Source organism: Salvelinus namaycush, unplaced genomic scaffold (assembly GCF_016432855.1).
Source record: "Salvelinus namaycush isolate Seneca unplaced genomic scaffold, SaNama_1.0 Scaffold80, whole genome shotgun sequence".
NCBI lineage: Eukaryota > Metazoa > Chordata > Actinopteri > Salmoniformes > Salmonidae > Salvelinus > Salvelinus namaycush.
This window is the reverse complement of record NW_024061531.1, coordinates 110001-132318: the sequence shown is the minus strand read 5'-3', so window position 1 is coordinate 132318 and position 22318 is coordinate 110001. Positions and strand designations below refer to the sequence as shown.

The window sequence follows — 22318 nt, the reverse complement described above, 5'->3', positions numbered from 1 at the left end:
GGAACCACCAAGACTCTTCCTAAAGCTGGCCGCCCGGCCAAACTGAGCAATCGGCGGAGAAGGGCCTTGGTCAGGGACGTGACCAAGAACCTGATGGTCACTCTGACAGAGCTCCAAAGTTCCTCTCTGGAGATGGGAGAACCTTCCAGAAGGACAACCATCTCTGCAGCACTCCACCAATCAGGCCTTTATGGTAGAGTGGCCAGATGGAATCCACTCCTCAGAAAAAGGCACATTACAGCCCGCTTGAAGTTTGCCAAAAGACACCTAAAGACTCCCAGACCATGAGAAACAAGATTGTCTGGTCTGATGAAACCAATATTGAACTTTTTGGCCTGAATGTCAAGCGTCACATCTGGAGGAAACCTGGCACCATCCCTACGGTGAAGCGCGGTGGTGGCAGCATCATGCTGTGGGGATGTTTTTCAGCGGGAGAGACTGGGAGACTAGTCAGGATTGAGGGAAAGATGAACGGCTCTAAGTACAGAGAGATCCTTGATGAAAACCTGCTCCAGAGCACTCAAGACCTCAGACTGGGCCTATGGTTCACCTTCCAACAGGACAACGACCCTAAGCACACAGCCAAGACAACGCAGGAGTGGCTTCAGGACAAGTCTCCCGGACTTTGAACCCGATCTAACATCTCTGGAGAGACCTGAAAATAGCTGTGCAGCGACCCTCCCCATCCAACCTGACAGAGCTTGAGAGGATCTGCAGAGAAGAATGGGAGACTGTCACCAAATCAGGTGTGCAAAGCTTGTAGCATCATACCCAAGAAGACTCAAGGCTGTAATCGCTGACAAAGGTGCTTCAACAAAGTACTGAGTAAAGGGTCTGAATACTTATGTTAATGTTATATTTCACGTTTCCCATGCCAATAAAGCCCCTTAAATTGAAATTGAGTTCTCCCTTTCACTCCATGCTACTCCTATCACTGGTAGCGCCCAGTGTAGTAAGACTACTGACCTGAAAACCTGAGCTAAAACCCAACAACATGTAATTAGTGTCGAAGCAGTGGATTGGCTTACAGCGTTGATCAACACTGGTACCACTAATTAGCTCCCTTTAGACCTGTGTGTGTAGAGGATGTTGATATACACGGTTGGATCCCCTGTGAGATGAGAATCAAGCTCATACTCTGAGTCGATATTCACTTAATAATAAGGAATTGCCCTTGACCACGCCCACACATTGGGGAAAACAAACATTCTTTCCCGTTGACCCCCGTTGACCCCCGTTGACACCCGTCGTAGAAGAGCCAACTGCGTTGCCGATTTTCTTTGTTATACAGAAATAACAAAACATGTCAAAAAGCGACTGTGTTGTTCAATTAAGCAATAAGTCCAGAGGGGGTATGGTATATGGCCAATATACCACGGCTAAGGGCTGTTCTTAGGACACAGCTCTTAGCCGTGGTATGTTGACGATATATCACAAACCCCCAAGGTGCCTTATTGCTATTATACACTGGTTACCAACAAAATTAGAGCAGAAAAAATAAATGTTTTGTCATACCCATGGTATACGGTCTGATATACCACGGCTTTCAGCCAATCAGCATTCAGGGCTCGAACCAACCAGTTTATAATGTACATTTAATCACAGGTAAGACATTTACCTTGTTTAGTATAGTCCGTTTTAAACTCCACTCAGTACTTGTAGATTTCTTGTCCTTTTGTATGTGTTGTTGGCTAGCTTAATGTTCTGGTTGGTAGCTAGCTAGCACTCGTAGCTAAGGTTAGTACCATCATGAAAAGTGGCATGAGGGAAGCCCTAATATATTTGTTTTTTCTAGGTAGTGAGAACGCTCGGGAGCTTGTTGAAATGTAATATTTAGACATGTACTTTTCTTAAATGTGGTTTGGACTAAAACAAGAAAATTGTGTTTTTGCTGTGAGACAATTGGGTATCCAAGGTAACCACAGGTTGTTTCCCCACAGGCGGGCGGGGCCGCAACGTTCTATATAACACCAACTGGGACTATTATGAAACCAGGCCAACCTGAGATAGGTGTTCTGTTCTGCTCCTCTTTGTCACAAATCAGCTTATAAATATTTTCTCCTCTCTCTCCTCTCTATTTCCACCTTCTCCTTCTCTCTCCTCCTTCTCTCTCCCAAAGTTAACCCTCCCTCTCTCTTTACTTCTGTCCTAGACTGGTGGTCAGTAGACATCTTGCTAAACAGAATGCTGTCTCGGTCTCATGCCGTTATTTTAGTGCAACATCACAGAGCAAAAGGCAAGAGATGGTTTCTCTCTAAGACACAGAGAAGGGTAAGACATGGGAGAGTGATGAGTTCTCTCTAAGACACAGAGAAGGGTAAGACATGGGAGAGTGATGAGTTCTCTCTAAGACACAGAGAAGCGTAAGACATGGGAGAGTGATGTGTTCTCTCTAAGACACAGAGAAGGGTAAGACATGGGAGAGTGATGAGTTCTCTCTAAGACACGGGGAAGGGTAAGACATGGGAGAGTGATGTGTTCTCTCTAAGACACAGAGAAGGGTAAGACATGGGAGAGTGATGGGTTCTCTCTAAGACACGGGGAAGAGTAAGACATGGGAGAGTGATGTGTTCTCTCTAAGACACAGAGAAGGGTAAGACATGGGAGAGTGATGAGTTCTCTCTAAGACACGGGGAAGGGTAAGACATGGGAGAGTGATGGGTTCTCTCTAAGACACAGGTAAGGGTAAGACATGGGAGAGTGATGGGTTCTCTCTAAGACACGGGGAAGAGTAAGACATGGGAGAGTGATGTGTTCTCTCTAAGACACAGAGAAGGGTAAGACATGGGAGAGTGATGTGTTCTCTCTAAGACACAGAGAAGGGTAAGACATGGGAGAGTGATGTGTTCTCTCTAAGACACAGAGAAGGGTAAGACATGGGAGAGTGATGTGTTCTCTCTAAGACACAGAGAAGGGTAAGACATGGGAGAGTGATGTGTTCTCTCTAAGACACAGAGAAGGGTAAGACATGGGAGAGTGATGTGTTCTCTCTAAGACACAGAGAAGGGTAAGACATGGGAGAGTGATGAGTTCTCTCTAAGACACGGGGAAGGGTAAGACATGGGAGAGTGATGTGTTCTCTCTAAGACACAGAGAAGGGTAAGACATGGGAGAGTGATGTGTTCTCTCTAAGACACAGAGAAGGGTAAGACATGGGAGAGTGATGTGTTCTCTCTAAGACACAGAGAAGGGTAAGACATGGGAGAGTGATGTGTTCTCTCTAAGACACGGGGAAGAGTAAGACATGGGAGAGTGATGAGTTCTCTCTAAGACACAGAGAAGGGTAAGACATGGGAGAGTGATGAGTTCTCTCTAAGACACAGAGAAGGGTAAGACATGGGAGAGTGATGTGTTCTCTCTAAGACACGGGGAAGGGTAAGACATGGGAGAGTGATGGGTTCTCTCTAAGACAGGGGTTAGGGTAAGACATGGGAGAGAGATGGGTTCTCTCTAAGACACAGAGAAGGGTAAGACATGGGAGAGTGATGTGTTCTCTCTAAGACACGGGGAAGGGTAAGACATGGGAGAGTGATGAGTTCTCTCTAAGACACAGAGAAGGGTAAGACATGGGAGAGTGATGTGTTCTCTCTAAGACACGGGGAAGAGTAAGACATGGGAGAGTGATGAGTTCTCTCTAAGACACAGAGAAGGGTAAGACATGGGAGAGTGATGTGTTCTCTCTAAGACACAGGAAGGGTAAGACATGGGAGAGTGATGGGTTCTCTCTAAGACATGGGTAAGGGTAAGACATGGGAGAGTGATGGGTTCTCTCTAAGACTCAGGTAAGGGTAAGACATGGGAGAGTGATGGGTTCTCTCTAAGACTCAGGTAAGGGTAAGACATGGGAGAGTGATGGGTTCTCTCTAAGACTCAGGTAAGGGTAAGACATGGGAGAGTGATGGGTTCTCTCTAAGACACGGGGAAGGGTAAGACATGGGAGAGTGATGAGTTCTCTCTAAGACACAGAGAAGGGTAAGACATGGGAGAGTGATGTGTTCTCTCTAAGACACGGGGAAGAGTAAGACATGGGAGAGTGATGAGTTCTCTCTAAGACACAGAGAAGGGTAAGACATGGGAGAGTGATGTGTTCTCTCTAAGACACAGAGAAGGGTAAGACATGGGAGAGTGATGTGTTCTCTCTAAGACACGGGGAAGGGTAAGACATGGGAGAGTGATGGGTTCTCTCTAAGACAGGGGTTAGGGTAAGACATGGGAGAGTGATGAGTTCTCTCTAAGACACAGAGAAGGGTAAGACATGGAAGAGTGATGTGTTCTCTCTAAGACACAGAGAAGGGTAAGACATGGGAGAGTGATGTGTTCTCTCTAAGACACAGAGAAGGGTAAGACATGGGAGAGTGATGTGTTCTCTCTAAGACACAGAGAAGGGTAAGACATGGGAGAGTGATGAGTTCTCTCTAAGACACGGGGAAGGGTAAGACATGGGAGAGTGATGAGTTCTCTCTAAGACACGGGTTAGGGTAAGACATGGGAGAGTGATGAGTTCTCTCTAAGACACGGGGAAGGGTAAGACATGGGAGAGTGATGTGTTCTCTCTAAGACACGGGTTAGGGTAAGACATGGGAGAGTGATGAGTTCTCTCTAAGTCACGGGGAAGAGTAAGACATGGGAGAGTGATGAGTTCTCTCTAAGACACAGAGAAGGGTAAGACATGGGAGAGTGATGTGTTCTCTCTAAGACACGGGGAAGAGTAAGACATGGGAGAGTGATGAGTTCTCTCTAAGACACAGAGAAGGGTAAGACATGGGAGAGTGATGTGTTCTCTCTAAGACACAGAGAAGGGTAAGACATGGGAGAGTGATGTGTTCTCTCTAAGACACAGAGAAGGGTAAGACATGGGAGAGTGATGAGTTCTCTCTAAGACACGGGGAAGGGTAAGACATGGGAGAGTGATGAGTTCTCTCTAAGACACGGGTTAGGGTAAGACATGGGAGAGTGATGAGTTCTCTCTAAGACACGGGGAAGGGTAAGACATGGGAGAGTGATGTGTTCTCTCTAAGACACGGGTTAGGGTAAGACATGGGAGAGTGATGAGTTCTCTCTAAGTCACGGGGAAGAGTAAGACATGGGAGAGTGATGAGTTCTCTCTAAGACACGGGTTAGGGTAAGACATGGGAGAGTGATGAGTTCTCTCTAAGACACGGGGAAGGGTAAGACATGGGAGAGTGATGAGTTCTCTCTAAGACACGGGTTAGGGTAAGACATGGGAGAGTGATGAGTTCTCTCTAAGACACGGGGAAGGGTAAGACATGGGAGAGTGATGTGTTCTCTCTAAGACACGGGTTAGGGTAAGACATAGGAGAGTGATGAGTTCTCTCTAAGACACGGGGAAGAGTAAGACATGGGAGAGTGATGTGTTCTCTCTAAGACACGGGGAAGGGTAAGACATGGGAGAGTGATGTGTTCTCTCTAAGACACGGGTTAGGGTAAGACATAGGAGAGTGATGGGTTCTCTCTAAGACGTGGGAGAGTGATGAGGTCTCTGTCAGACACATGGAAGGGTAAGAAATTTGAGAATGATGGTTTATCTCTACGACACGGGGAAGGGTAAGACATGGGAGAGTGATGAGTTCTCTGTCAGACACATGGAAGGGTAAGAAATTAGAGAATGATGGTTTATCTCTACGACACGGGGAAGAGTAAGTCATGGAGAAGGGTAAGACATGGGAGAGTGATGAGTTCTCTCGAAGCAACGGGTAAGTGTAAGACATAGGTGAGTGATTGGTTCTCTTTAAGACATAGGTGAGTGATTGGTTCTCTCTAAGACATGGGAGAGTGATGGGTTCTCTCTAAGACATGGGAGAGTGATGGGTTCTCTCTAAGACGTGGGAGAGTGATGGTTTCTCTCTAAGACACGGGGAAGAGTAAGACATGGGAGAGTGATGAGTTCTCTCTAAGACACTGGGAAGGGTAAGATATGGGAGAGTGATGTGTTCTTTCTAAGACACGGGGAAGGGTAAGATATGGGAGAGTGATGAGTTCTCTCTAAGACACGGGGAAGGGTAAGACATGGGAGAGTGATGTGTTCTCTCTAAGACACGGGGAAGGGTAAGATATGGGAGAGTGATGAGTTCTCTCTAAGACACGGGGAAGGGTAAGATATGGGAGAGTGATGTGTTCTTTCTAAGACACGGGGAAGGGTAAGATATGGGAGAGTGAAGTGTTCTCTCTAAGACACGGGGAAGGGTAAGACATGGGAGAGTGATGAGTTCTCTCTAAGACACGGGGAAGGGTAAGACATGGGAGAGTGAAGTGTTCTCTCTAAGACACGGGGAAGGGTAAGACATGGGAGAGTGATGAGTTCTCTCTAAGACACGGGGAAGGGTAAGACATGGGAGAGTGATGTGTTCTCTCTAAGACACGGGGAAGGGTAAGATATGGGAGAGTGATGTGTTCTTTCTAAGACACGGGGAAGGGTAAGATATGGGAGAGTGAAGTGTTCTCTCTAAGACACGGGGAAGGGTAAGACATGGGAGAGTGATGAGTTCTCTCTAAGACACGGGGAAGGGTAAGACATGGGAGAGTGATGGTTTCTCTCTAAGACACGGGGAAGAGTAAGACATGGGAGAGTGATGAGTTCTCTAAGACACGGGGAAGGGTAAGATATGGGAGAGTGATGTGTTCTCTCTAAGACACGGGGAAGAGTAAGACATGGGAGAGTGATGGTTTCTCTCTAAGACACGGGGAAGGGTAAGACATGGGAGAGTGATGGTTTCTCTCTAAGACACGGAAAAGGGTAAGACATGGGAGAGTGATGGTTTCTCTCTAAGACACGGGGAAGAGTAAGACATGGGAGAGTGATGGTTTCTCTCGAAGACACGGGGAAGGGTAAGATATGGGTGAGTGATGTGTTCTCTCTAAGACACGGGGAAGGGTAAGACATGGGAGAGTGATGTGTTCTCTCTAAGACACGGGGAAGGGTAAGATATGGGAGAGTGATGTGTTCTCTCTAAGACACAGAGAAGGGTAAGACATGGGAGAGTGATGTGTTCTCTCTAAGACACAGAGAAGGGTAAGACATGGGAGAGTGATGTATTCTCTCTAAGACACGGGGAAGGGTAAGACATCGGAGAGTGATGTGTTCTCTCTAAGACACAGAGAAGGGTAAGACATGGGAGAGTGATGGTTTCTCTCTAAGACACGGGGAAGGGTAAGACATGGGAGAGTGATGGTTTCTCTCTAAGACACGGGGAAGGGTAAGACATGGGAGAGTGATGTGTTCTCTCTAAGACACGGGGAAGGGTAAGACATGGGAGAGTGATGTGTTCTCTCTAAGACACGGGGAAGAGTAAGACATGGGAGAGTGATGAGTTCTCTCTAAGACACGGGTAAGGAAGGGTAAGACATGAGAGAGTGATGGATTCTCTCTAAGACATGGGTAAGGAAGGGTAAGACATGAGAGAGTGATGGGTTCTCTCTAAGACACGGGGAAGGGTAAGACATGGGAGAGTGATGGTTTCTCTCTAAGACACGGGTTAGGGTAGGACATGGGAGAGTGATGGTTTCTCTCTTCCTTTGTTTTTAGAGACAGGTCTATGAAAGCTCCTCTTCCTTCCATCTCAGACCTGACAGGGTTACTATAATATCAAACTGATGGTTTGTCACATTGTGTGGAAAGTGACTTTTCACTGTCCAGTAGTTTGGCAGCTAATGGAGAATAAGGACACACACACGCACATACTTTATGTGTGTGTACTTTTGTGTGTGTATGTTAAATAAATAAAAGTTGCTGTGTAAATTGGTTTGTCTGGAGTGTGTTTCAGTGACAGAGTGTGTGACAGAGTGTGTGTGTGACAGAGTGTGTGACAGAGTGTGTGACAGAGTGTGTGACAGAGTGTGTGAGTGAGTGTGTGACAGAGTGTGTGAGTGAGTGTGTGACAGAGTGTGTGACAGAGTGTGTGACAGAGTGTGTGACAGAGTGTGTGAGTGAGTGTGTGACAGAGTGTGTGTGTGACAGAGTGAGTGTGTGACAGAGTGTGTGACAGAGTGAGTGTGTGACAGAGTGAGTGTGTGACAGAGTGAGTGTGTGACAGAGTGTGTGTGTGACAGAGTGTGTGACAGAGTGTGTGAGTGAGTGTGTGACAGAGTGTGTGACAGAGTGTGTGACAGAGTGTGTGAGTGAGTGTGTGACAGAGTGTGTGACAGAGTGTGTGTGTGACAGAGTGTGTGTGTGACAGAGTGTGTGACAGAGTGTGTGTGTGACAGAGTGTGTGACAGAGTGTGTGACAGAGTGTGTGACAGAGTGTGTGACAGAGTGTGTGTGTGACAGAGTGTGTGACAGAGTGTGTGACAGAGTGTGTGACAGAGTGTGTGAGTGAGTGTGTGACAGAGTGTGTGACAGAGTGTGTGACAGAGTGTGTGACAGAGTGTGTGAGTGAGTGTGTGACAGAGTGTGTGACAGAGTGTGTGACAGAGTGTGTGTGTGAGATGGAGATTTATGTTTCATGTCTTGGAGTTTTTTGAGAACCCTTGAAAGGAAGGATGGGAAATGGGTACACACACACACGCTGCCACGCAAACACATCCGCACACACACACGCACGCACCCACACACACAGACACACAGCTTTGTCCCAAAGCTCTTTGTGTGTGTGACTGACTTTTCTCTGCTTGGATAATCAGCTTGGTCTCTGTCCCTCTGTCCATCCAGCCATGATGGAAGGTAATATCACCTGTCTGTCCCTCTGTCCGTCCAGCCATGACGCAGGGTAATTTCACCTGTCTGTCGCTATCACCCCCTCTCCCTTTCCCCCTGTCCCCTTCCTCCATCCTCCTCCTGCCTCACCCCTCTACACTTCACCCCCTTCCCCTGTCTTCCCCTCTTCTCCCCCTTCTCCTCCTCTGGCAGGCCACACCTTACCTCTCTTCTCCTCCTCTGGCAGGCCACACCTTACCCCTCTTCTCCTCCTCTGGCAGGCCACACCTTACCCCTGTTCTCCTCCTCTGGTCAGCCACACCTTACCCCTCTTCTCCTCCTCTGGTCTGCCACACCTTACCCCTGTTCTCCTCCTCTGGTCTACCACACCTTACCCCTCTTCTCCTCCTCTGGTCAGCCACACCTTACCCCTGTTCTACTCCTCTGGTCAGCCACACCTTACCCCTGTTCTCCTCCTCTGGTCAGCCACACCTTACCCCTGTTCTCCTCCTCTGGTCAGCCACACCTTACCCCTCTTCTCCTCCTCTGGTCAGCCACACCTTACCCCTGTTCTCCTCCTCTGGTCAGCCACACCTTACCCCTGTTCTCCTCCTCTGGTCAGCCACACCTTACCCCTGTTCTCCTCCTCTGGTCAGCCACACCTTACCCCTGTTCTCCTCCTCTGGTCAGCCACACCTTACCCCTGTTCTCCTCCTCTGGCTAGCCACACCTTACCCTTTTTTTCCCCTCTATTCTATTCTCTCTCCATCTCTCCCCTCCTCCCTCTCCTCTCCCTTTTACATCCCCCCCTCTTCTCTCCCTCTCCCACAGTCACCAGAAAAACACACATGAATGGACTCCTGTTGTAGCTGATGTGTAATGGCTGGTTCTGATCAGTGTGTTATATGGGAGAGTAATTGGCTAGAACTGCTCTGCTAACATTAACCAGGTGTTTTAGCTGAGTGTGTCAGATTAGGCCTAAGGATTTACCAAACTGAGTGTGTGTGTTTACTGGCATCTGTGTGTGTGTGTGTGTGTGTGTGTGTGTGTGTGTGTGTGTGTGTGTGTGTGTGTGTGTGTGTGTGTGTGTGTGTGTGTATGTGTGTGTGTGTGTGTGTGTGTGTGTGTGTGTGTGTGTGTGTGTGTGTGTGTGGTTGTGGGTGGGTGGGTGGGTGGGTGGGTGGGTACGTCCGTGTGCACATCCGTCCATGCGTGCGTGTGAATGTTTGCGTGAGTGTTTGTGTGGTGACTGTGTGTGTGCGTGAGTGCGTGTGTGTGTATCCCTCCAGTCCACCAATCCAATGAATTGACTAAGTGTCCCATCATAACAATAATCAAATTACTCCTGAACCAAAATTGACAGTTTTCATTAATTATAAAGGATTACTCTAATTGCTATTCAAATTTATTCATTTAGAACATACGGATTTCGCTAATGTCTCTGGGAATTTGCATATTAAATTGAGAAGGTATTCATTAGGTATGCTAATATATGCGTGGCTCCTTATTTTGTGATTGGTGGACCATATGAGGCTGGGCAGGTGAGGACAGAGTCTAGAAGGAAGTTATTAATGTGTTTGATTAAGAGGGAGAGGTATAGGCACAACACTACCACTACTGACACAACACCACTGACACAACACTACTGACACATCACTACATGCATACCACTACTGACACATCACAACGCTACTGACACATCACTACTGATACTGACACAACACTACTGACACATCACTACTGACACACCACTACTGACACAACACTACTGACACAACACTATTGACACAAAACTACTGCTACTCACACAATCAAATGTTTTTATAAAGACCTTTTTACATCAGCCGATGTCACAAAGTGCTGTACAGAACCCCAGTCTAAAACCCCAAACAGCAAGCAATGCAGGTGTAGAAGCACGGTGGCTAGGAAAAACTCCCTAGAAAGGCCAGAACCTAGGAAGAAACCTAGAGAAGAACCAGGCTATGAGGGGTGGCCAGTCCTCTTCTGGCTGTGCCAGATGGAGATTATAACAGAACATGGCCAAGATGTTCAAATGTTCATAGATGACCAGCAGGGTCAAATAATAATAATCACAGTGGTTGTAGAAGGAGCAACAGGTCAGCACCTCAGGAGTAAATGTCAGTTGGCTTTTCATAGCCGATCACTCAGAGTTAGAGACAGCAGGTGTGGTAGAGAGAGAGAGTCGAAAACAGCAGGTGTGGTAGAGAGAGAGTCGAAAACAGCAGGTGTGGTAGAGAGAGAGTCGAAAACAGCAGGTGTGGTAGAGAGAGAGAGTCGAAAACAGCAGGTGTGGTAGAGAGAGAGTCGAAAACAGCAGGTGTGGTAGAGAGAGTCGAAAACAGCAGGTGTGGTAGAGAGAGAGTCGAAAACAGCAGGTGTGGTAGAGAGAGAGTCGAAAACAGCAGGTGTGGTAGAGAGAGAGAGTCGAAAACAGCAGGTGTGGTAGAGAGAGAGTCGAAAACAGCAGGTGTGGTAGAGAGAGAGAGTCGAAAACAGCAGGTGTGGTAGAGAGAGAGAGTCGAAAACAGCAGGTGTGGTAGAGAGAGAGAGTCGAAAACAGCAGGTGTGGTAGAGATAGAGTCGAAAACAGCAGGTGTGGTAGAGAGAGAGTCGAAAACAGCAGGTCCAGGACAAGGTAGCACGTCCGGTGAACAGGTCAGGGTTCCATAGCCGCAGGCAGAACCGTTGAAACTGGAGCAGCAGCATGACCAGGTGGACTGGGGACAGCAAGGAGTCATCAGGCCAGGTAGTCCTGAGGCAATGTCCTAGGGCTCAGGTCCTCCGAAAGAAGAGAAAGAAGAGAAAGAGAGAGAGAATTAGAGGGAGCCTACTTAAATTCACACAGGACACTGGATAAGACAGGAGAAATACTCCAGATTTAACAGACTGACCCTAGCCCCCCGACACATAAACTATTGCAGCATAATTACTGGAGGCTGAGACAGGAGGGGCCGGGAGACACTGTGGCCCCATCCGACTATACCCCCGGACAGGGCCAACCAGGCAGGATATAACCCCACCCACTTTGCCAAAGCACAGCCCCCACACCACTAGAGAGATATCTTCAACAACCAACTTACTACCCTGTGACAAGGCCGAGTATAGCCCACAAAGATTTCCCCCACGGCACGAACCCGAGTGGGGCGCCAACCCGGACAGGAAGATCACGTCAGAGACTCAACCCACTCAAGTGACGCACCACTCCTAGGGACGGCATGGAAGAGCACCAGTAAGCCAGTGACTCAGCCCCTGTAATAGGGTTAGAGGTAGAGAATCCCAGTGGAGGGGAACCGGCCAGGCAGAGACAGCAAGGGCAGTTCGTCGCTCCAGTGCCTTTCCGTTCACCTTCACACTCCTGGGCCAAACTACACGCAGTCATAGGACCTACTGAAGAGATGAGTCTTCAATAAAGACTTAAAGGTCGAGACCGAGTCTGCGTCTCTCACATGGGTAGGCAGACAATTCCATAAAAATGGAGCTCTATAGGAGAAAGCCCTGCCTCCAGCTGTTTGCTTAGAAATTCTAGGAACACTAAGGAGGCCTGCGTCTTGTGACCGTAGCATACATGTAGGTATTTACGGCAGGACCAAATTGGAAAGATAGGTAGGAGCAAGCCCATGTAATGCTTTGTAGGTTAGCAGTAAAACCTTGAAATCAGCCCTTGCCTTAACAGGAAGCCAGTGTAGAGAGGCTAGCGCTGGGGTAATATGATACCATTTTTGGGTTCTAGTCAGGATTCTAGCAGCCTTGTAGCAGCCTTGCACTAACTGAAGTTAATTTAGTGCTTTATCCAGGTATCCGGAAAGTAGAGCATTGCAGTAGTCTAACCTAGAAGTGACAAAAGAATGGATACATTTTTCTGCATCATTTTTGGACAGAAAGTTTCTGATTTTTGCAATGTTACGTAGATGGAAAAAAGCTGTCAAAAGAGAGATCAGGGTCCAGGACTACTGCTACTGACACACCATCACTGACACAACACAACTGACAAAACACTACAGACACACCACCATTGACACAACACTACTGCTACTGGCACAACACTACTGCTACTGGCACAACACTACTGCTACTGACACAACACTAGTGATACAACACTACCGCTATTGACACGACACTACTGACACAACACCACTGACACAACACTACTGACACAACACTACTGACACACCACTACTGACACAACACTACCGCTACTGACACGACACTACTGACACAACACTACTGACACAACACTACCGCTACTGACACGACACTACTGACACAACACTACTGACACAGCACTACTGACACAACACTACTGACACGACACTACTGACACAACACCACTGACACAACACTACTGACACAGCACTACTGACACAACACTACTGACACAACACTACTGACACAACACTACTGACACAACACTACTGACACGACACTACTGACACAACACCACTGACACAGCACTACTGACACGACACTACTGACACAACACTACTGACACAACACTACTGCTACTGACACAACACTAGTGACACAACACTACCGCTACTGACACGACACTACTGACACAACACCACTGACACAACACTACTGACACAACACTACTGACACACCACTACTGACACAACACTACCGCTACTGACACGACACTACTGACACAACACTACTGACACAACACTACCGCTACTGACACGACACTACTGACACAACACTACTGACACAGCACTACTGACACAACACTACTGACACGACACTACTGACACAACACCACTGACACAGCACTACTGACACAACACTACTGACACAACACTACCGCTACTGACACGACACTACTGACACAACACCACTGACACAGCACTACTGACACGACACTACTGACACAACACCACTGACACAGCACTACTGACACAGCACTACTGACACGACACTACTGACACAACACTACTGACACAGCACTACTGACACAGCACTACTGACACGACACTACTGACACAACACTACTGACACGACACTACTGACACAACACTACCGCTACTGACACGACACTACTGACACAACACTACTGACACAACACTACTGACACAACACTACCGCTACTGACACGACACTACTGACACAACACTACTGACACAACACTACCGCCACTGACACGACACTACTGACACAACACTACTGACACAACACTACTGACACAACACTACCGCTACTGACACAACACTACTGACACAACACTACTGACACAACACTACCGCTACTGACACAGCACTACTGACACGACACTACTGACACAACACCACTGACACAGCACTACTGACACAACGCTACGGACACACCACTACTGACACAAGACTACCGCTACTGACACAACACTACTGACACGACACTACTGACACAACACTACTGACACAACACTACTGACACAACACCACTGACACAACACCACCGACACAACACCACAGACACAATACTACTGTTACTGACACAACACTACTGACACACCACTACTGACACAACAATACTGACACAACCCTACTGACACAACACTACTGACACACCACTACTGACACAACACTACTGTCACAACACTACTGACACAACACTACTGTCACAACACTACTGACACAACACTACTGACACAACACTACTGACACAACACTACTGACACAACACTACTGCTACTGACACGACACTACTGACACAACACTACTGACACAACACTACTGCTACTGACACGACACTACTAACCCAACACACATATTATTGACGTAAAAGCGTATTAGACTTGTAGCTTGCTGGAGATAGAGATCTGAGGTGTCATTGTAACACAAATTCCTTGCATGGAGCCCAGCCTTTTCCCTGCTTCATTGCAGCAGTTCATTGACCTTCCTTTAACTGAGTAAAGTAATTAAGTGAGTTCACAGACTGTCCTCTTAAGCGATCCCACTACAGTAAAATTGCTCAGGACATTTAAGAGCTTTCAGAAAGATGAAAATGAATGAAATGTAAGAAACTGAATGGACCAAGTGTCTTTGGAACCTCCAGCCCAGGGGGAGACAGGGACTCCTTTTCCCCAGGCAGGGCTCTCCCTGGGCAGGTAGGAGAGCAGAGAATATTTAACAATGAGGCAAAACCACTAGACTTGCCACACACAGACACAGAGACACAAACACACACACACACTCAGGGACAGATGATGAATGTTTCAGTGTAGTGAGATGATGTGGTTGAATAAATCATGCCACTTTAGATAGACATGATGGGAGCAACATTACAGACTCCTCTAACAGAATCCGCCTGATGGAACAAGTGGCTTACAAATGTGTGTGTGTGTGTGTGCGTATGGCAGGTTGAGGGGTCACCACGGAAACAAGTCTCCTAGATGAAGTGTCAGTGATGCATGGCCGATACCTGGAGAGAGGGAGAGAGATAGATGGAGAGAGAGAGAGAGAGAGAGAGAGAGAGAGAGAGAGAGAGAGAGAGAGAGAGAGAGAGAGAGAGAGAGAGAGAGAGAAAGGAAAAGAGAGAGGGGAACGGGGGTGAGAGAGAGAGAGAGAGAGAGAGAGAGAGAGAGAGAGAGAGAGAGAGAGAGATCCGCTCTACACTCCAAGCCCTCAGCTCCATCAGTCCAGTATCAGACAAGGGGAAGTGGTTTTGTATCTCTTTATTAACCCCAGAGTAAAGCAAAGTGAGAAACACCTAGCTTGTGTCCAAAAAGGTATCATATCCCCTACTTAGTACACTACTTTTGACCTTGGCCCATAGGTCTCCGGTCAAAAGTATTGCAAATTGTAGGAAATTGGGTGCCATTTGGGATGCATATCTGATGAATTAGATTAGGAGACCGATGCTAGGCTATTGTAGTGAAGTATGACATGGCACACAGCTTAGAGAGAAGGATAGGAGGAGGACAGAGAAGGGGCAGTAGGAGAGATAAAGGGAGAAAGAGAAAGAAGGAGAGAGAGAGAGAGAGACAGAAAGAAAGAAAGAAAGAAAGAAAGATACATACATAGTGTAACTGATGAGGGGGATGTCAGAAGGAGGGCTGAGCTATAGTCTCACCTATAGCCATTTACACCACCTGTCAACAGAAACACCAAACAGAAGAGAGAGAAAGAAAAAGTATGCAGGAGAGAGACAGTATGAGAATAGAGGAGAGAGACAGGGGGAGAATAGAGGAGAGAGACAGGAGGAGAATAGAGGAGAGAGACAGGAGGAGAATAGAGGAGAGAGACAGGAGGAGAATAGAGGAGAGAGACAGTGGGAGAATAGAGGAGAGAGACAGGAGGAGAATATAGGAGAGAGACAGGAGGAGAATAGAGGAGAGAGACAGGAGGAGAATAGAGGAGAGAGACAGGGGGAGAATAGAGGAGAGAGACAGGAGGAGAATAGAGGAGAGAGACAGGGGGAGAATAGAGGAGAGAGACAGGAGGAGAATAGAGGAGAGAGACAGGAGGAGAATAGAAGAGAGAGTCAGGAGGAGAATAGCGGAGAGAGACAGGAGGAGAATAGAGGAGAGAGACAGGAAGAGAATATAGGAGAGAGACAGGAGGAGAATAGAGGAGAGAGACAGGAGGAGAATAGAGGAGAGAGACAGGAGGAGAATAGAGGGGAGAGACAGGAAGAGAATAGAGGAGAGAGACGGGGAGAATAGAGGAGAGAGACAGGAGGAGAATAGAGGAGAGAGACAGGAAGAGAATAGAGGGGAGAGACAGGAAGAGAATAGAGGAGAGAGACGGGGAGAATAGAGGAGAGAGACAGGAGGAGAATAGAGGAGAGAGACAGGGGGAGAATAGAGGAGAGAGACAGGAGGAGAATAGAGGAGAGAGACAGGGGGAGAATAGAGGAGAGAGACAGGAGGAGAATAGAGGAGAGAGACAGGAGGAGAATAGAAGAGAGAGTCAGGAGGAGAATAGCGGAGAGAGACAGGAGGAGAATAGAGGAGAGAGACAGGAAGAGAATATAGGAGAGAGACAGGAGGAGAATAGAGGAGAGAGACAGGAGGAGAATAGAGGAGAGAGACAGGAGGAGAATAGAGGGGAGAGACAGGAAGAGAATAGAGGAGAGAGACAGGAAGAGAATAGAGGAGAGAGACGGGGAGAATAGAGGAGAGAGACAGGAAGAGAATAGAGGGGAGAGACAGGAAGAGAATAGAGGAGAGAGACGGGGAGAATAGAGGAGAGAGACAGGAGGAGAATAGAGGAGAGAGACAGGAGGAGAATAGAGGAGAGAGACAGGAGGAGAATAGAGGAGAGAGACAGGAGGAGAATAGAGGGGAGAGACAGGAAGAGAATAGAGGAGAGAGACAGGAAGAGAATAGAGGAGAGAGACGGGGAGAATAGAGGAGAGAGACAGGAAGAGAATAGAGGGGAGAGACAGGAAGAGAATAGAGGAGAGAGACGGGGAGAATAGAGGAGAGAGACAGGAGGAGAATAGAGGAGAGAGACAGGAGGAGAATAGAGGAGAGAGACAGGGGGAGAATAGAGGAGAGAGACAGGAGGAGAATAGAGGAGAGAGACAGGAGGAGAATAGAGGAGAGAGACAGGAGGAGAATGGAGGAGAGAGACAGGAGGAGAGAGACAGGAGGAGAATAGAGGAGAGAGACAGTATGAGAATAGAGGAGAGAGACAGGAAGAGAATATAGGAGAGAGACAGGAGGAGAATAGAAGAGAGAGACGGGGAGAATAGAGGAGAGAGACAGGAGGAGAAGAGAGGAGAGAGACAGGAAGAGAATAGAAGAGAGAGACAGTATGAGAATAGAGGAGAGAGACAGGGGGAGAATAGAGGAGAGAGACAGGAGGAGAATAGAGGAGAGAGACAGGAGGAGAATATAGGAGAGAGACAGGAGGAGAATAGAGGAGAGAGACAGGAAGAGAATATAGGAGAGAGACAGGAGGAGAATATAGGAGAGAGACAGGAGGAGAATAGAGGAGAGAGACAGGAGGAGAATAGAGGAGAGAGACAGGAGGAGAATGGAGGAGAGAGACAGGAGGAGAATATAGGAGAGAGAGGAGGAGAATAGAGGAGAGAGACAGGAAGAGAATAGAGGAGAGAGAAAAGAAGGTTAGAACGCATGATTAAGACAAAGAGACAAAGATAACGATAAAGAGCATTTAGATTTTGTCATCAGACGATCAAACTCACAGTTCATACATGATCAGTGGATCGGAGGATTGACCCTTTGAGGCTTCCATACTGTTGGAAATTCACTCTAAGATGGGGTGAAGTTTTCTTGTTACCTGAAGTAGTTGTAGTTGGAATAATATTTTGGTTGTGACAGGGATTACTGAAAAGTTGCGTTATTATTGCTTTGTTGCTTTTGATTGGTTTATTTTTTTAACTGGGTGGGAGGATGATAATTGTACTAAAGTGACAAATAATCCCCATCATAATTTCATGAAAGTTTGTGATCATAAAATGTTCGCAGATATGCTGTCTGTGTGTGTAATTATTTACACCTCTTTTCAGCCGCCGGGCTCGGGGAGTGTGTGCTCGTGCGCGTGGTTGTGCACGTCTTGTTTTCACCGCCAGGCTCCAAGAGACATGGCAGCCATTTTGCAGAAATTAATTTCCACAGTCATTTGTGTTTCTCTTGGTAATTACAAGAGAGAGAGATACATGTTTTTATTTCATGAAACCAAAAGGGAAAAATGGTTTACACCTAGTATTTTTGTGTTTCAGTTCATGTGCATTTGGAAAGTGGAGTGGGCTGCTGACTCAGAGAGGGATGTGTTTGGGGAGGACTATTTGTTGTCAATTGGACCTTCAGGACAGACTAAATGCTCTCTAGTTTTTCTGCTAGAGAGCGACATAAGTTGTTAAGTGTCTCTGTTTCCTGAAGTCGAGCAAAGGCTTTTTTTTTTTTTACTTCTTGAGGTGGATGGCTCAGTGAACCTTCATTCTGAGCTTGGTTAAGGATGGCTGGGTGAACCTTCATTCTGAGCTTGGTTAAGGATGGCTGGGTGAACCTTCATTCTGAGCTTGGTTAAGGATGGCTGGATGAACCTTCATTGTAAGCTTGGTTAAGGATTGCTGGGGAAACCTTAATTGTAAGCTTGGTTAAGGATGGCTGGGAAACATTCATTGTAAGCTTGGTTAAGGATGGCTGGGAAACCTTCATTGTAAGCTTGGTTAAGGATGGCTGGGGAAACTTTCATTGTAAGCTTGGTTAAGGATGGCTGGGGAAACCTTCGTTCTGAGCTTGGTTAAGATCATCCGCCTGACAATCATGTAATCTATGAGATGCCAATGCTTTGATCGAGGGTGCACACAGGAAGTTTTGTATTTGTTTTTCATTTGGAACATGGTGTTGGTGATGGTGACTTCATGTTCAGCACAGAGGCGTATCAATCTCAAACCATTTGCATTGGCATGACCAACGCTGTGTAATCCTATTACTTCATTAGCATTTTGCTTATGCCAGTTGGTGTATCTGTGAGATATGGCAGGAGGCAGTTCCTCAAGGCAACGTCCACACCATGCAGATATCGCCCTTCTGGGGTGTAGCCCTGTCTTTCCTCCTTTAGCGACCCTTCACCCAGGAATCTGGTCTCACTGAGAACAGAGATGACGATGGTATATTGCTTCAGCTCTGCTGCGATAAGTGCAGTCCTTCGTTTCGGGCCTGTCGGCGTCATGGCTCGAGTCCAAGAGAGTCATTATGTCCCATGTTGATAGTCGTAAGGGGACATATTTCTTCTTAATTCGTTTTCAACCGCTGAAACGGAATGTCCTGATAGGTGCGGTAGCACTATCTAGGATAGTTAGAGTGGGCAATATTTGACACCTTTTCTAGGTCTTTCCCCAGCTGGGTTGAGCAGTGTGGTTCCTAAAATGGGATTCTCAGACGTACAGGGGTCTGGAGCAGCTGCCACTCAAATTCCAGCTGCTGATGACCAATAGCCCTGTACCGCTACCCTGCAGGGGCCTGGCTAGGAGCTTCCTGATTATTCAATCTTGCCCCCGTTACCAAGCACCATGTCGTCAGGAGACTTTAACTTCAATTCAATTCCTCAATTCCTGGTGCAGGAAATCTAGGTGGAACTCGCTGAAGAGCATTAGTGGACACCTGCGTGATGAAATAATTTCAAGTGATGTGGGGGATGTGCTTGTCATCACTTCTCTGCTGTTGAAATATGGGCTCTGGTGGCAAGAATAAAATCCAAAACGACCAGCACCTCCCCACAGCTGCAGGAGGCTGCAGGAGCTCCAGTCTGTCAGAGAACCAGCACCTCCACACAGCTGCAGGAGGCTGCGGGAGCTCCAGTCTGTCAGAGGACCAGCACCTCCCCACAGCTGCAGGAGGCTGCAGGAGCTCCAGTCTGTCAGAGGACCAGCACTTCCCCACAGCTGCAGGAGGCTGCAGGAGCTCCAGTCTGTCAGAGGACCAGCACCTCCCCACAGCTGCAGGAGGCTGCAGGAGCTCCAGTCTGTCAGAGGACCAGCACTTCCCCACAACGGCAGGAGCTCCAGTCTGTCAGAGGACCAGCACCTCCCCACAGCTGCAGGAGGCTGCAGGAGCTCCAGTCTGTCAGAGGACCAGCACTTCCCCACAGCTGCAGGAGGCTGCAGGAGCTCCAGTCTGTCAGAGGACCAGCACTTCCCCACAGCTGCAGGAGCTCCAGTCTGTCAGAGGACCAGCACCTCCCCACAGCTGCAGGAGGCTGCAGGAGCTCAAGTCTGTCAGAGGACCAGCACTTCCCCACAGCTGCAGGAGGCTGCAGGAGCTCCAGTCTGTCAGAGGACCAGCACCTCCACACAGCTGCAGGAGGCTGCAGTAGCTCCAGTCTGTCAGAGAACCAGCACCTCCACACAGCTACAGGAGGCTGCAGGAGCTCCAGTCTGTCAGAGGACCAGCACCTCCACACAGCTGCAGGAGGCTGCAGGAGCTCCAGTCTGTCAGAGGACCAGCACCTCCACACAGCTGCAGGAGGCTGCAGGAGCTCCAGTCTGTCAGAGGACCAGCACCTCCCCACAGCTGCAGGAGGCTGCAGGAGCTCCAGTCTGTCACAGGACCACCTGTCACACGTCACCAGCACGTTGCTTTTGTCTCATGGTGAGCTCCCCTAGCCCTTGTCTTCCCAGACTTACCCACGAAGCAGTGGGACAGTGGTTGGACGATGCCAGGGCGTGTCCACATAATCTGGGCCTGCACATTGGGGACCACTGCAGCTCCAAGATCCCCTTCTGAGTTAGCCTGAAGCCGCAGGAAGGTCCAGTTAACGCGTGTTACCACAAGGAGACCTGGCAGGAGTCTTGGTGAAGAAGAGGCTGTGTACTGGCAAGGGAAGGCGTACATGCAGATCTGCTTCCAGGTTTACCACAAGGGCTAGCCATCGGCAGCAGCTGTAGGCGAGAGGTTTGCAATCAGGCATCACATCACCCTGTGTGGTACATTTATATTTTTTGTAATTTAGCAGACGCTCTTATCCAGAGTGACTTACAGGAGCGATTAGGGTTAAATGCCTTGCTCAAGGGCACATCGACAGGTTTTTCACCAAGCTCGGGGACCTTTCAGTTACTGGCCCAATGCTCTTAACCTCTAGGCTACCTGCCTACCCACACACACCCACACACACACACACACAGACACACACACACACAGACAGAGCGCTGCTGCTCTCATTGCTATCTGATTAAATGCAGCTCTATTCAGTCAGGAACCAAAAGCAATGATGCATGAGTGTTAGACTGTTTTCTTGTCTCCTCTCTCTCCAGGTTCTTCCTCAAGTTCTTCCTGAAGTGCAACCAGAACTGTCTGAAGAACGCAGGGAACCCACGAGACATGAGACGCTTTCAGGTGGGAGAGAGAGAACCGTAAAACCTAATTTTACATAATTTCTTTAGACACAACGGTAATGCTGTTTGATGGAAGCTCTCAGGTCCTGTCTCACGTGTCCTTGTCTGTCCCCCTGTCCCCTTTTCCTCTATGTCTCCTGTGTTTACTGTCCCTGTCTGTCCCAGGTGGTCGTGTCTACCACGGTGAGTGTGGACGGTCATGTCCTCTCTGTCTCTGACAACATCTTTGTCCACAACAACTCTAAACACGGTCGCCGGGCCAGGAGACTAGACCCCTCAGAAGGAACACCCTCGTACCTGGAGCATGGTAAACACTTCTGTCTCTCTTCCCTCCTCTCTCACTCTTTTCTATGTCTCTCTCCCCCCCCTCTCACTCTTTTCTATATGTCTCTCTCTCCCCCCTCTCACTCTTTTCTATATGTCTCTCTCCCCCCCCTCTCACTCTTTTCTATATGTCTCTCTCTCCCCCCTCTCACTCTTTTCTATATGTCTCTCTCCCCCCCCTCTCACTCTTTTCTATATGTCTCTCTCTCCCCCCTCTCACTCTTTTCTATATGTCTCTCTCTCCCCCCTCTCACTCTTTTCTATATGTCTCTCTCTCCCCCCTCTCACTCTTTTCTATATGTCTCTCTCTCCCCCCTCTCACTCTTTTCTATATGTCTCTCTCTCCCCCCTCTCACTCTTTTCTATATGTCTCTCTCTCCCCCTCTCACTCTTTTCTATATGTCTCTCTCTCCCCCCTCTCTCTCTTTTCTATATGTCTCTCTCTCCCCCCTCTCACTCTTTTCTATATGTCTCTCTCTCCCCCCTCTCACTCTTTTCTATATGTCTCTCTCTCCCCCCTCTCACTCTTTTCTATAT

The 22318-nt window shown here is 48.0% G+C and overlaps 1 protein-coding gene across 1 annotated transcript in view; it reads left to right on the top strand.

Annotated features, from left to right (window-relative positions):
* Positions 1-22318, top strand: part of LOC120042908 (transcription factor COE1-A-like) — a 109350-nt gene that overhangs the window by 29444 nt on the left and 57588 nt on the right. Inside the window, exons 7-8 of the mRNA XM_038987674.1 lie at positions 21377-21458; positions 21623-21764. Of these exons, the coding sequence (XP_038843602.1) occupies positions 21377-21458; positions 21623-21764 (224 nt within the window). The remainder of the gene's footprint in view (positions 1-21376; positions 21459-21622; positions 21765-22318) is intronic.